Here is a 16,167-nt window from a genome sequence, read left to right as displayed (position 1 = left end):
TATTTGTTATCAAATCTTAATTCTAAATTTACAATTACTTCTGATGTTTGGACATCTAAATTTAACATAAGTTATACTTGTGTTATCGACCATTTTATTGATGAAAATTATTCTTTAAATAAAAGAATTTTAAGTTTTAGTAGGCTTGAATGGCCACATACCGGCCCAGCTGTTGATGCAAGTATTTTAAATACTTTGCATGCTTATGGAACAGAAAATAAATTATTTTCTATTAGTTTTGATAATTCCAGCAATAATGATTCTACAACGAATATTTTAAAATCTCAATTAAAATCATGTTTAAATGATAAATTATTTCATATCAGATGTGCATGTCACATCTTAAATTTATGTATTCAAGATGCCTTGAATATTATTTCTACTCATATTTCTAAAATTATAAATTGTATTATATATATTAAAAGTTCAGGGGCAGAAAAACAAGAATTTAAATATTTATGTCAAAATTATTGTTTAAAATATAAACATTTTATATTAGATGTAAAACATAGGTGGAATTCTACCTATACTATGTTAGAAAGTTGTATTTCTTGTAAAAACATTCTTACTAATTTTTATAATGCAAAAATTCCTAATGATATTATATTTGAGGAAGACTAGGGAATAGTAGTTTGTATAAAAGGTTTTTTAAAAGATTTTTATGATGCAACTAATGAATTATCAGATATTTATTATCCAACTAGTTGTAATTTACCTTATCAATTAATGGTAATTAGTGATTGTTTTGCAAAATATAGAAATAATCCATAATTTAAATGTATTATTGAAATAATGAAAATAAATTTAAAAAATATTGGGAGAACATTTCTCCCCTTTATTGTTTAGCTACAATATTAGACCTTAGGATTAGGAAAGATGGTTTAGATATTTTACTTGAAACATATTGTGAAAATATGAATATTGAAATTGGAAATAAAAAAGAAGAAATTAATAATTTGTTATTTGAAATGTACAATTTATATGAATCTAAAACAGTAGGAAAACTTTGTTATTTGAAATGTACACTTTAATAATTTGTTATTTCCTACAACTTATACAACATCTTCTACTTCTGATCTTGAGCTCAGTAGTAGAAGAGAAAAACTTTTTTATTTAATAAGTAGAAGGCAGAAATCTGCTACTTCTACAACAAGTTCATTTACTAAACTTAATTTTTATTTACAAGCAAATTTTTCTATTTTAGGTGAGAAAACAAATAATTTTGATATTTTAGCCTGGTGGAATAAACATTCAAAAAATTATCCAGTTCTCGCCGCCATGGCACGTGATCTACTAACTCCTCCGATGTCTACATTTCCATTGAAGTCTTGTTTTAGTGTAAGTACCAAGGTGTTGGACAATAAGAGAAGTTGCATGAACGATGAAAGTATAGAGATGTGCATCAGCTTTAAGGATTGGTTAGATGCAAAACATAGATTACAAGACAAAGGAGGGCATGATACTACACCGGATATTTCACCTGAAGCAGATGATGAAAGTCATGATTCATGAAGTTGACTAGTTGCATGGAATTTTTTATTTTTTAAAATTATTGTAATTTTTTAATTTTATTTAATTTATTTGCTTTTCTTAAATTTTAACAATATAATTTTGTATTTTCAATTTGTAACTATATTTTATTAATTTATTCCATTTTCATATTTTATTCATCAAAATATCCAATGATCCAATCATTGTATTTGTAATTTATATCATTCAAATTTAAATGAAATAAAATTCCTACTTTTCTTCCAATTTGTTATTCCATCATTCTTATTTGGTTAAGTATTTTTTTTTTCATTTATGTGTTGGATAACTTAGATTTCTCATTTCTCATTTCTTAATTTTTCAAATAGTTCACGAAGTTCAAACAAAAGTTAAATATTTTAGTTTTACACTTTTACTTACAAAAGAAATCAAATTTTCAAAAAAAAAAAAACAAAAAAAGTAAAAAAAAAATCAGTCTAACTCGGTTCGGCTCAGGCCCAAGACTCGCCTTGTGGCCCAGCCCGACATGGCCAAAGTCCACGGTACGTTCTACAGCCCGGCCCATGGGCCATGCCGGGCCAACCCCAAAATTTTCACCAAAAAGGATGGCACGGCCTGTGACAGCCTGTGGGCTAGCACGGTGCGGGCCGTGCCGGCCCACTTTACACCTCTAGACTTGTATCAATCTCATGTTTTCAAAACTAGATTTCTTCCATATAAATTTGTTTTTGTCAAGAATTTTTAAAACCAACTCTAAGATGAGAGAGGCCTGAGATGAATGCATGCTGGGCCTATCCAGGAGGGGAGAGAGAGAGAGAATCAAATAAAGAAAACGTAGAAAACAGGGAAAGTGGGAGAGAAAACTGTGTATAAAAGAATTTTATTTTATTTTATTCAAAGCGACGTGGCAGATTTTCAATGGAAGACTGAAAATCACCTCTTAAAGTCTTGACTCTTGAGTTTGCGTCCTAATTGAATTTTAACGCTAAAAACTAAGAAGAAGAGGTTTAAGTAATCTCCTGGTAGGGCGTTTGCCGCACTGTAGCTAGGCTGAAGAAGTAAAAACCAAAAAAACGATGATGTTAGTGGCGATTGTGGCGGAGCTGCTTGAGCAGTACACGGCGCTGCTGGTAAGGGTATTACATCAAATGTTTCACGCACCCCCTTTTCCATGGCGTCTGCGTTTCCTCGTTCGTTGAAATCTCCCTTTCCACTCCTCACCTCACGCCTCCTGTGCTCTGCTGGCTAACTATTTATTTTCGCTTTTTGGTTCTTACTCCATCTCTCCACCACCATGTCAACTGCGTATGGAGGGGGCTGTCTATCTCTATTTACTGTAATTTGCTTTTTTGTGATCTGAATACGTCTTCTCGTTACTGTAGTAGTTTATTTTCAATCTCAATACTTCTTCTGTTCGCCACGGTTTATGATTTTGTGCAATTTTTTGGACATGTCCTCAATGTTCACTTAGAACAGTATCCCCAATCAGGAGAGATAGAGAGAGGATTCGTAGATCTCTCAAGTATACTTTATACCCAGTTCAATCCAAAGTACCTTTACATTGCCCATTATGCTTCATTGCAATAGCAGATAAACACACAGTGCCGTTTCTGCAGGAGTACAGGTTTCTCACAGATCCGAACTCGATGGGGCGACGTAGATCTCCAAAGAAACTTGCAGGTGAAGATTCCAAGCGCCTCATCAAACTATGTCCGCGGGAAAACACGGCCCTTGACGTCGGGGCCGCGTGATAGAGAGTTCCACCATGCATCGGTGTCCATTACTTCTCTCACCCAACCAGAAATTGAAGGTGCATGATATTCCCCTACGTTTCGATGCAAGGTCTCGACATTTCTCAATCGTAAAAGGCCAAATTTTCTAATGGAGAAAATACTACAGACGTTGAAAATGGGAAAGATTGATGATGATAAGCACTAAGAAGCTCAGACGAGGAAACATCAAACAGGGACGACCCAAGGCCGTGTCAAACCTTCCTTCTGATACTGATATATGGACAACCGGCCTTGGACGTTGCCATTCTTTGACGAGTCGTCGAGTCCGGATGAGATACACTGGATGACTGTGAATTGGGACTGTTTAACCAATAATAACGCCCCACGTCAGCAACCGGGGAATATAGTCATGGTTTCCTCCATTAATTTTGCATGTTCTCCAGTCAGACAGCATTTGCATTTTGCCATTTTCGACAGTATTCTATTCACCACTCAACCCTTAAATCCATGGATATGATTCATGCCATAACTTTGTTAATTGGTGGAACAGAATCTGACTGATACTTGAATTAGAAGCCATCTCCTAGCTAGTTTAATTTACCGGTAAAACCTCCTACTGCTAACGAGGCCCGTAATCAAATCAATCTTTCAACAGTGTTGTGGAGGTCTCCTGAGAGCCTTATGGGAATGCGCTTTTCCCAATTCTATATTCTAGAGAGAGAGAGAGATAGGTCTAAACCTACCCTCTGACCAATTTTTGAAAAAGAAAAACTATTTGCACTCTACAAATACAAATCTGTGGAATGCAAAACCTTGGATTTTGTATGTACTTGTTACTCTCCCTCACGTGTATGTCTCTTTCGCGTTAGGTATTTCATACTCTCCCTAAATAAAAGCTATATGTGTGCATTAACTAAGAGCCTTTTACTCGTGGCCATAAGAAACTAACTATAGAAGCACATTCCCATGGGTGGAGTTATCATAAGAGATCAACATCTTTTGGTAACCACTCAAAGGAGAAAGCAAGTAAAGCCATGGGAATCACCACATGCATTTATCAATACTTGATCCTAGTTGAACATTAGACTCTAATATTTTCCCCTACTATTTATCCTTGCTATTTCAACAAATTTACCTTAGTGATTTAACAATGATAAAAGGGGGAGAACCAAGAAATTGGTATAAAACAAAAGGTGGCAAATGTGAATAAAGAAATTACAATTTCCTATGTGAAAAATTAAATTGGAGATCCCTCAACCATCTTTAGACCCTTACGCTATGTTTGGTTTGAAGGAAATAATAGGGAAAGGAAGGGAAATGCAGGGAAACCTATACAAGATTTGTAAAAGTTTCCCTTTCTTTCCTTTCCCTACTTTTTCCTTCAAACCAAACATAACCTTAAGGAAAGCACCAGCCTCTAGCGAGCATTAAGAGGAAGGGATAACACATGCTTGAAGAAAATTTCCTGTCATATCTAACACCAACTCCAGCGCCCCCTCTGTCACCAGAAACTGCTGCCCCATCCACATTAACGAAATCCCTCCTGCGGCCTCTACCAACTAAGAACCTCCATGATGGTAACTGGTGCTGGTCTGTTTCGGTCAGCAACAATAGTGTGTTTGGCGATCTCCTCTAGATCAGGGATGCCAAGATGATGGAAGTTGGATTCGGCGTCTTAGTTCTCCCCTGGAACACAACCTATTTAAAATATTAATAAAAATTGTATTGCTTTTTATGTATGTACAATTTATTGATGGTAATTTGAAGTTGAATCTTAGCCTTAGTTTGGGAAGAGTATGAATACAAATATTTACGATGTAAGTACAAGATTTTAAAATATCATATACAAGATTTTGAATTGTACATATTTGTATTTATACTCTTTCCAAATGGAGCTTTAAAATTATCATCATCAACATCAATGCATTCATGTAGTTATAGCTCTGAAGATGCATGTTTTGGCAGCTTCCAGATGGCAGGTGACTCGGATGCCTAGTTGAATAGTTCATAATTAGAAGGTGATTCGGACGCCTAATTGACCAGTTCCTAGATGAAAGGTGGCTCGAACACCTAGCTGAACAGTTCCTAGCTGGAAGGCGGCTTGGACACCTAGTTGAACAGTTCCTAGTTGGAAGGTGGCTTGAACGCCTAACTGAACAATTCCTAGATAGAAGGTGGTTTGGACGCCTAGCTGAATATTGACAAGCTATATAGTTTACTGGGGCAACCTGTAAGGAAACAATGTAAAATTGCCTAGGTTGTTTTATCCGGGGTGGGCACTCCAATGCTTAAGTCAACGAGTTGGAGATTTTTGAGAGAGCTAAAAGCGGGAGCGGTAGAGAGCTGCAAGAGCTAAATTGTGCATACCTTCTGAGGTTGGAAGTAAGGCCCTTATATAGGCATTGTTTGGCATGGACTTCATGCACCGTATCCAAGATCTTCGAAAAAACGTGCTTAACCGGTCCAAAGTCCTCAGAGGTAGTCGTGCACGTAGACCAGTCTTTGTGCCTTATTCAGTTTCCTCTAGAACATTCGGTATGGGAGCCAACTTCCCGGGAGTGACGGGATGCATGTAGAATTGGTCAGCGAGCACGTCTCACAGGTCGAGACCTAGATCTCAATCAGGTCGACAATCCCTCAAGAGAGGTCACTCCTCGTGTCAATGTCACTTCGACTGGTATTGATGAGTTACCATAGGTCAGCCTTGGACGAGGTGTTGCTTGCCGCCTTAAGTTGTGGATGAGGTCGCCAGCTAGGCTTCCACTAGGTCGGCGTCGTAGGTAGGTCACCAGGTTAGTGGAGGCAGGTCGCCATGTCAGCGACAGAAGGTAGGTCGCTAGGTCAACAAAGGCAGGTCACCAAGTCTACGGCGACAGATCGCTAGGTCAACGGTAGAGGTAGGTCGCCAATTAGGACTTCATCATTTTGGCTAAAGCAAGTCATTGCCTAGGTGGTGTCAGGTGTCATCCAATTGTTCTAAGATGCCATGTGTCATGATGTCATTTGAGGGCCAAATCTGTCCTCATCAAGCTCCAAAGACTACAGGCCCAACAAAAAACATTGCTTTGCATCTAATGTTAGATTAGATTGGATAGGAGTATACCTATTCACAAATTAGATTGGATAAGAGTATACCTATTCACGGCCAGGCCACAATTACCATGGCCAATTTAGCAAAAGCTAAGCTCAAACCCAACCCACAAACATGCTTAGGAGGGACTATGGGAGTGACTCCAGTGTTGTCACTTGATGTTGATTGGTTCTTCTGGCCTTGCCACATCCCACAATTACCATAGCCAATTGGCTATTTTGTCAATCTGTGACTCTTCAACTCATTTTAGAACCCAAAATCATGACAATGTGATGGTTCGAATGATTCGACACATCCAGGTCAAAGGGGGGTTGAAAACAAAGGAAACAAGTATACCAAATAACGCTGCATGTAGCCTACATTAGCATAAATATTCAATCGAGGTTGCAAAACCCCATACATCCTTGCGAAAACAGTAATCCTAATTCAAAATTCTTTTACTTCGCTGCAGCTCTTGCACTCATGGACGAATGGTAACTGGAGCTCCTCTGTTTCCTATAAGAAGTATAAACATCATCATATTGACTCACTTCATTTGGATTAGCTGTCGCCCCAAGTCCCAATCTTCCCGAGCCACTAGATCCTGGTTTCTGTTCTACACTTCCATCAGCATAAGTTCCTGTCTCAGGATCTACATGCAGCAGGTTTGGAGGAGGAGGAATGCATGCCCCTCCCTTGCGAACTGGAGACTCCCTATCGTACTCATCATCTTCATCATTTGAATTTGATGGTTTCATGGGCCCTTCTGATGGGTTAACTTCGCCAATCTCTTTGAAGAACTTTGAAACTCTCTCAAGAATTTCTGAAGGAGATACAGTGGATGGAGGGATAACAGTAGGAATGTCTAGAGGGCTCATGGGAGAGTATGGTACCCCACTACCAATCTGCATCTTCCTTACCATTCCAGGAATAAGACCAGGTGGGAACAAGGGATAAGGAGGCACCTTTTCTCCAATGCCAACATTTGAAGTAACTGGTTGAGTAGTAGGTTGTGGTCCAGACCCCACAAAAGGAGATGCAGTAACTGGTGGGTAAAGGCCAGGAGGGACCGAGCTTGAAAGAAATTGCTGGGGTACAGGAGGTGCAAACTGGGAAGTTGAAAGGGATGATTGCACAGTAATGACAGCAGGCACTTGTTTATCTGGTTGCTCTTGATCTAGTAAACCTGGCACCGAATCTCCTGGCTTATCATGCTGCCATTTAGAGGCATCATGAGATATTTGCTGTTGCAAACCTGCAAAAGAGAGAAAAAAACTAATAATAAAATTCTTACAGAAACTTCATAAAGTATTATACATGTATATGCACTATAAGTCGGATATGCACCACTTGGCACAAACACAAAGGGGGAGTATGGGAGGACGAGAGAGAGAGAGAGAGAGAGAGAGAGAGATTACCAGCAGCACTTGATGGATCCACTGAGGTAGATGACTCCTTAGGATGCCCTGGAAAAGAATTACTTGGAGGTCCACCAATCATCTCACCCTCAAGTGAGTATATAGTATCAGGATCATAGACTTCCTTTGAAGCCCAAAACTGTAATATTTTTTGCAATCGAGACTGATTTGCCTCTTTATTACGAGGGTTGTGGTAAATTCTGGCAAGCATGGAACCAAGAACAGGTTTGAAGGCAAGGGCCTCATTATCAAGGTCACGAGGATTGATCCGCCTTTGCAAGCTGCACCAATTGGTGTCATCAATTGAGATAAATTGTTAAAGGAAAATAGAATAGAAGATGAACCAGTTAATGATTACTTCTAAACCTTTTTATCAGTAGAAGATAATAAAATTTATCATATAATGGAGGGGCAAAGTTACAAACCCTGTCCAATTTTAGATGGGAAGGGGAAAAACAAAGCAGCACATCAGAATTTCTAGTCTTTGCCCAGTTGGATTCAAGATCTGTTCATTCATTCATACATTAGGATTGAAAGGAGTTTGTTGAGGGGCTCTTTCTGATTATATCATATTTTAAGTGATTACGATCAAATCCCATCCTGACAGTCAACAGCCAACTAGAGAAGCCACAACTTTTATACGCAAGGGAATTTCAGACCACATCAAAAATGAAAATGAACCTTTACAGTTAGTGACGAAGTGTTCTACACTAAAAAAAAACACGGTTCACTGATGTAAGCATGACATGGCAGTTACAGTGTCTCAACATCTATAAAGCACCAGTCATAATTTTTTTACCCAACAATGACTATATGGCAAATAGCGAAGGTACATGTATGCAATACATGAGTCACACAATCAATAGTAACATATTGTAGTTCAAAAAATGAACAAATAGAACAACCTTTTCTGTATTATTTGGTTCAAAAAATGCATTGTCATTTTGTGGAAAAAAAAAATGGTACATTTTTTGAACCACACCACCCTTTTCATGAGCCAAACACCACCTAAAAGATAAGTAATTTTTCAATGGATTTCTTCTTTTTTTCACCATGGTGTCAACCTGACATTTGAAGATATCAGAAACCCCAAATTTACATAAAATATCCAACAAGAAATAGAAGAGGTTTAACCAAACATCACCTAAACTGCAAAAGTTATACATGTGCAATATCAAAATGCAAATTATGAAGAATCAATTAAGTTTTAAGCAACTTATAAGAAAAGAACTGAATGACGGTTAAATAAACCATCACATCTCTATAAGATAACTGAATGTTGGGTACACCCTATATCTTAGTTGTATAAGAAATTGCAACATAACCATAACGTTAGTGGGTACAATCCCAGTTCCAATCATACTACAAGTCAAAACCTGTCTTATTCTAAGTTCAATGACTAGGGAGGTAGGAGCTGTGCAGGAGTTATATTGAGATCTTTATTCATGAACAGAAATGCTAGTTTAACTACTTGAAGCTCTCATCTTAACCCCCAATTGGATAAGTTCATAGCACCAAATACTCAAATCTCAAATTTAATATCCATTCTGATTCTATACCAATTCAAAACATAGCCACTCCGACATTTAAACTAACATTCCAATCAAGATAATATTAGCTCAAACAAAAGCTTGTATAGAAACCTCCTAAAACCGTATAGGTACTAGGTACCAGCAGACAAAACAAGGGTTTTCTTGATTGTCAACAAAAATGAATTTCATTCATTTATAATGAACAAAGAACCAGACTGTCCCAAGATAGACAGTGCGGGCAGTACAAGAAAAGCAGTACAGCATTTGGCTGATAGACAAAACAAGGTTTTCCTTTAACTGTCTTATAAAATCAAGCATCTCTTCCAAATAATACCCAATAACCAATATTTCAAAAAACTTAATTATCAACTACAATTATGAGATTAAAAGAACCAGAAAACAACAGAGCTAGATTTTTTTTTTTTTATCAATAACACTTTCATTAATTCATCAATAGAAGATTTACAATAGGAAGACAAACACGCTTATCTTCCAAGAGCAACAAAGAACAACAACAGGGCTAGATCACAGGACTTAAGGTTTCTTAGAGAATTCTAGTCCACCGTTAGCATTGTCTAGAACTCTAGATCCTTATCTTTGGCATGGATCATTACTTATCTTCTCACTACTTCCAACTACATCCTTTTTCTTTCTCCCTGCCCTTTACATCCTTCAATTCACACCATGATGCACATGACCAAACCATACCAGTCAACTTTTGCACATCACCTAGTAGAATTACCCACCTCAATTCCTGCAAATTCATTCATATCTAGTTTTAGGGTAAACCTATGGTGCCAAAAAGGAATGATACTTGGAAGAGCTTTGACCAATCACCCCCATGGTGAATTCTGATGAATACCACTTGATTAGTTATCAGTTCTTTAAATATCATGCCTTTCTGGTATCATAGTCAGACCCCCCATCTCGTCATTCCCACTCATCAATCTCAAGATTACCATCTTCAGTACATATTCCATGTGTGTTTTGCTTCTTTTTCTAATCAGTTGCATTGTATTGCTTCTTGATTGTGCAAACTTCTATATCATACTGCATGACTAGCCCCTTGCTGTAGTTTAGAATTTTTCCTTCTGGTATTGGTGGTTTCACATCTAGAAGGGAAGCCTTTTTGGATAGCAATAAGATTGCTATGGCTAAAATGACCCTCCTCTCTTTCAATTGAAAGGAATTCTTCAAAGGCCAATAGATGGGATAGAGGGTTGGCAAGGAATTCTTCATAGGCCATTAGTTCACTTCTTCATTCTGTTCCTCATGTTTTGAAATGGACTCCTAGGGAGCTGAATGCAGTTTTTGATGGCCATGCTAGGTCAGGGGCAATTTGGGAAGGAATTTATAGAAAAAAAATTATTTTCCATGGGAACTTATGTACTCTACATGCTTATACAGATTGTGATGATCTCAAGTCATTCATGTTGGTTTCCATCTTGTACATCATTCTTTTGTAACATCCCCCACTTTTATTTCCCTTTAATGAAATACATTGATTTTTGCACTCAAAAAAATAAAATGCATGAGATAGATATAAGAGCAGAAACAAAATACAAAGACAGAATACTATGAATGTAAGTTCTACTTCAATGCAACAAATAACCCAGCTTCAAGTGCCAAACTTAAAATGGTAAATTACAAGTTCTACCAAGATGAAATTCAGCAAGAAAACACTCAAACGATGGTAAATAGCATCAACTGACTAAAACAATATTAAATGTATAAATATGGCTGACATTTACATATATTTCTGTGAAATGTGGAGAAAAGAGAAAGCTGATTGAGAAAACAACAAGTACTTTTAATGCTATGAAAAAAGGGGGGATCTTACCTGGCAAATAAAATATTAAAACCAGGAAAAAAAATCCAGCTCAAAGGCATAAAATTCTGTTAAAGAAATACCTGTCAAAAAGAATGTCATTGGCCAAATAAATTATATGCAACTGTCTCTCAGAATCATCAAGAGCAAGTACCCTATCTCTAAGTGCCTCAGCTAGAGCTGGTGCAAATGGAGACCTTTGCATAAACCAAATCTTGGCACCTTTTATTGACTCCTTGGTACCAGTGAGATTGTTGAGAACGTTATTGAGCTCAGCAGCAACATCAGAAGGAAGGGGTCCGGAGAGACCCTTGAAGGACTTGGTTGAAGGATCATAATCTGGTCTAGGCTGTGCAGGAAAAGGTTGAGAGTGCTGGTGCTGGTCATAAAAGGGTGGAAAAGGAGGCTGATGCAATTGATGAGCACCCAAAATTCCAGCAGCTGCTGGGGCATTCAAGGGATAATGATTTAAGGAAGATGGATTCATCATGGGGTTCAGAGGAGGAGGCATCATAGGTATAGAGGAGGAAGGGAAAGAAGGATTGAAAGGAGCACCCGACGGACTTGTGGATAACCAAAGTTTGTAACGGTAGTAATCATGCCCCTCAGCACCAAAGAGAAAACTGTAATCAGGATTATCTCGTTGCTTCTCACGGATCATGACTTCAAATTCAGGACCATTTTTAGCAGCATATTCTACAAGCTTATCAATGCGTTTGTGGAGCTCCGGATCAGAGGGGGGAACAGCTGGGGATGGAGCAGAATCGAATGGACTATGGAAAGGTGGGGGAACATGTTGAGGAGGCATATGAGGGGGAAATGTTGGTGCTGGTTGTTGTTGCTGCCGTAGATGAAGAAGATGGTGAGGGTGGTGAGGATGGGGATGTAGTTGCTGCTGCTGCAAGTGCCGGTGGAAAGGAAACTGTTGAAGAGAAGGATGTGGAGGTACAAAAGGAGGCCCATGAACCTGCTGAGGGAACTGCTGGTGCTGTGGATGAAACCCAAATTGTTGTTGCTGTTGAATATTGGCTGCTTGCTGTTGCTGCTGTTGAGCATAAGCCATCGCTGCTGCATAGTCGTGAGCTTGTCGATCCATTGGGTTGGTTGGCGTTATATATAATTAGTTTACAGTAAGGTTGTTAGTCTCCTTTCTCTCTTCTCACCTGAAAGATACCCCCTTATTATCATAACCTAAAAACAACACAAGTAACAGATTACATAGAAAATCCCAACAAAGCGTATGATGCTTATCAGGCACTGAAAGATGAAAACCTACATCTAGAAGTGGCCCTGGACTAAGAACTATGCCGAATAAACTCTTTGAACAGAAACATGTTAACCAATCAGACTCTAAACAAATAGAGTTCAAGAAAGATTGTATGGTTGGAAATGTGTCATATTGGGTCAACAATAATCCAGTTGATTGGACTAAGATCATCAAGAAAATAGAAGAAAGGAAATCGGGCATTCCCATCCAATATCAAGTTCCCAAAAATCCCCGGGCCAAGTGTGGGCTAGAGTCTGAGAGTAGCCATTTTGTGCAAAAATAAATGACAAAGGTTGGGTCTGTATCCACTATCCAATCCACCCCTCCCAAGACCCAGATATCTGGGGCCAACATTGGGTGATGTCCTCTTAACAAGTACCCAAAAAGGGAAGGAAAAGAATAAACACCATTCATTACATGACTAACACCAGTAAACAGTGTGTTCACAATTAATATCAGATTCCCGAAAGAAAAGATGGAAACAAATAAATAAATACCATTCACCATGTACCAAATACCAATTATATCTCAACTTCCATTTGGCAAGTTCACACAGCACACGGAACATTAACAAGTGATGAATTATATGAAAAGGGAAAATCCCCTTTACATCTTTTTTATGAATAAAAATCCCCTTTACATTTATCAAGAACTTTCAGGCTACACTGAACAGATAGGAGCAATTTCGTAAGCTACCGTTCTCAACGTGGTTAGAATTTCAACACTTTGCAAATCTGATGTGAAGTGGACTACAAGTCACAGAAATGTAGCAATTCGGGTAACCCCAACTTCAGAAAAATCACCTATTCGAAAAATGTAGAATACCCACCATGTAACTTATACGTATATGTAAATTTATTCAATAAAATCTATGTACAAACTACAGAATAGAGAAAAAATCAATCATAAACTCAAGAAAAGAATAAGGATGAAAGATCTGCCAATCTTTTCAATTGAATAAGCTTGATTAAGGGTGAACAGATTTTAGTCTATTTCTCAAAAGCAGGGATCAAAATTATAGCGATACCTGGAGTTCTAACACAATTTCGAAACGTTTAGGGCATAAACAACAAAAGAAAAGGAAGGTTCAGACTGACCTCTTTAAGTGATAACTAATCCAGGATAGCTCATCTTTCTTTAAGGAGGAAGATATGGAAGGCAAAGATGGAACGCAGCTCCACTAGGTATCCTTGATTTCCAACTGGTATAAGTAAAAAATACGTTAAAACATTTCAACTGTCTCTTTAACCAAAACCCTAATATAATATCTATCGAGCATCAACGAGAACGACGGGAATTAGCAGGCACATTGTCTTTGAAGTAGAATATTGGGGTATGACGACTGGGAAGTAGAGAGGACGGAACAACCGCCGGCCATCATACTCCCAGAGTCCCAGTACCAGAGTCCAGAGAATGGTGGTGGTGGGACACCTTAGACCGGTGTTAATAGCAGCTTGTCAACCCGGATCACTATCAAAACCGGAAGGTGATTGGATCACCGATCACGGGTTGAACGGTCTGACCACTGACTGCTTTATAAATTATAAGTACGCATTATATTACAGATAAATGCCACAACAATATAACAATATGGTACGCAGTTCTTTTTAAGTAACTAAACTACTAATGCCATAAGTAACACGCATCTAAAATCACACGTGCAACGATATTCATACGTGCCCCACACCCCTCTTCCTCTTTCTCCCCTTTCTTTTCTCTCCCTCTCCTTTTATTTTTCATTTTTTCTCTCTCCCTTTCTACCTTTCTCTTCATGTCCCCTTCTTTCTCTTTCTCCCCTTTCCTCTCTCTCTCTCTCTCTTCCTTTTTTATTTTTCCCTCTCTCCCTCTCTCTATGTTTTTTCTTAGACCCTTCTTTCTCTTTCTCCCCTTTCCTCTCTCTCTCTCTCTCTTCGTTTTTTATTTTTCCCTCTCTCCCTCTCTCTATGTTTTTTCTTAGTTTATGTTTTTTCTTTCCCTTCCTTTTTCATTTCATTCTCTTCTCGAATTTATTGCAGAGATGATCAAGGCTAAACAGACATGCTGGAAAGAGGGAAAATTTTGACCAAGGATCTTATCACAACATTTCGTTATCTTCTCTCCCTTCGTTTTTCATATCGTTATTAGGGCTACAAATAGACCTAACAGCATTGATCCGGCTCTAAGAAGGTTTGGAAGGTTTGATAGGGAAATTGATATTGGTGTTCTAGATGAAGTTGGGCAACTAGAGGTTCTTCACATTCACACAAAGAACATGAAGCTCTTTGAAGATGTAAGCTTGGAATCTACCCTTGTTTGGCATATATCTTTTCTTGTTTGTATTCGTCAAACTGTTTTATTTAATTGTTGTCATGGCTCCTTTGTGCAAGTTGATTTGGAAAGGATTGCAAAGGACATTCATGGATATGTTGGTGCTGATCTTGGAGTTGCCATCTTCAACATTCATCTTTCATGTTTAGATCTGGATCAACAGTTGTCTCAGTTCCAGACCAATAGGGTAGGGCGCTATAAGCATCCTCTGGTATTGAACACTGTCGTCTTTAACCTTCATCGTTGAACAACGATACCATCAAAATCTTTAGCCGAGATCAGGTTGACAGTAATTTTGTTCAATTTTTAATTTATTTACAATTATATGTTTAACTTGATTTGATTTAATATGCATGTATTAAGGCAACGTGTTGGATGGAAGGCCACGTGTTGCCTAATATGGATATGTTGTCGATTGTTTTCTCCACGACCTCACTATTGCAAATTTATAGCCAACTGTCAGTTGGGATTATTTGCCCAATGGATTAATAATTAATTAATTAATTAATTAATTTACTTTTTCTTTTGTTTTTTTGTAGATTTTTGTTCTCTTTCTTTCATTTATTATTGGTCTTAATATTTTATATTTTCATTTATTTTTTATTTTTTTGATAGTCGATAGTTGAAATATAGACTTGACGGCTGACTAGTTGCAGGTGATGGCTAGTGGGAGTGACTCCCGGATAATTTGTCAGCAACGAATATATGAATACTCTATTTTACAAGCCCTTAGAAGTTACTGACTAGAGTTTCCAACTTCTCTGGATCTTCACATCACAGTAAGTGTCATGGAGATCTGATGTAGCGCGATCCGGTCACTCCTAGCTGGCACTCACGTGGCTCCTGGAAGATACCTGAGATGAAGAAGAAGAAGAATCCCCGGGGGCTTACCCGGCAGGAACACTCCGATGCTTAAGTTAGTACTCTGTAGGAGAAGCAAGGAGAAGACAAAGGCTAAGAGTGCAAATAGCGCATTATCACTATACTCGAGAGATTAGAAGTCTCAAGAATAATCGTTTCTCTTCTGCCCTGAGGGCTTTTATAGGAGTGTTCATGTCAGGTCGGACATAACCGCCACTGGGCTCCTGCCACAGTCGTTACCTGCCAGGGCTGCGCAGGTGGCCGTTGTGACGTACTTCTTGCCCAGATGAGTGACACATCTCCAAAGTGACAGGCACGCCTCCGCCTACTGAGAGACATGGACGCAGACTGTCGGAAGGACAGGGGCTGCGCCGTCAGTAAGGGACGTGGCGCAGTTTGATTGGTACAGCTTGTCAGATAGAAGCTTCCTAAGGAGTGCTCACATGGCTCATTTGCGAGCTACTTTGTAGCGAGCTCGGAATACTTCAGGATTACCCTTAATAGAATTGGTCATTGGGATAACTTATCTGCTTGGGAGCTCGGGCGAGCTAGTTCCCCTAGCTCGCGAGCTAAAGTTGCCTCGGAGCATCCCTTCAAAGGTAGCTTGGGGAACCCGGAGCTCGTGTTGTGGCGAGCTCCTCTTTTTGTGAGCTACAATGTAGT

General features: G+C 38.5%; 1 protein-coding gene and 1 long non-coding RNA gene across 3 annotated transcripts; one reads left to right on the top strand and one right to left on the bottom strand.

Moving 5' to 3' along the window:
- Positions 1–2,466: 2,466 nt before the first annotated feature.
- Positions 2,467–3,790, top strand: LOC148878143 (uncharacterized). Its single transcript, XR_016105533.1, has 2 exons — positions 2,467–2,618; positions 3,105–3,790. It is a non-coding gene; the product is annotated as an uncharacterized LOC148878143 (long non-coding RNA).
- Positions 3,791–6,645: 2,855 nt separating this feature from the next.
- Positions 6,646–13,851, bottom strand: LOC148878142 (SUPPRESSOR-OF-WHITE-APRICOT/SURP RNA-binding domain containing protein 1-like). Of its 2 annotated transcripts, none has more exons than XM_088949327.1 (4): positions 13,434–13,851; positions 11,153–12,232; positions 7,710–7,990; positions 6,646–7,546 (listed from the first exon to the last, which is right to left on the bottom strand). In XM_088949327.1, the coding sequence occupies exons 2-4, from the start codon at positions 12,163–12,165 to the stop codon at positions 6,750–6,752; spliced, it is 2,091 nt and encodes a 696-aa protein (XP_088805453.1). In that variant the 5' UTR covers positions 12,166–12,232; positions 13,434–13,851; the 3' UTR covers positions 6,646–6,749. The 2 variants fall into 2 exon arrangements, with proteins under 2 accessions (XP_088805453.1, XP_088805444.1); XM_088949318.1 differs by having other exon boundaries at positions 11,153–12,260; positions 13,434–13,755.
- Positions 13,852–16,167: the final 2,316 nt, after the last annotated feature.

The sequence above is a fragment of the Nelumbo lutea genome, chromosome 1 (assembly GCF_056320005.1).
Source record: "Nelumbo lutea isolate HS-2025 chromosome 1, American lotus-T2T, whole genome shotgun sequence".
Lineage (NCBI taxonomy): Eukaryota > Viridiplantae > Streptophyta > Magnoliopsida > Proteales > Nelumbonaceae > Nelumbo > Nelumbo lutea.
The sequence above is the reverse complement of the archived record's forward strand: the minus strand, read 5'-3'. Positions and strand labels throughout refer to the sequence as shown.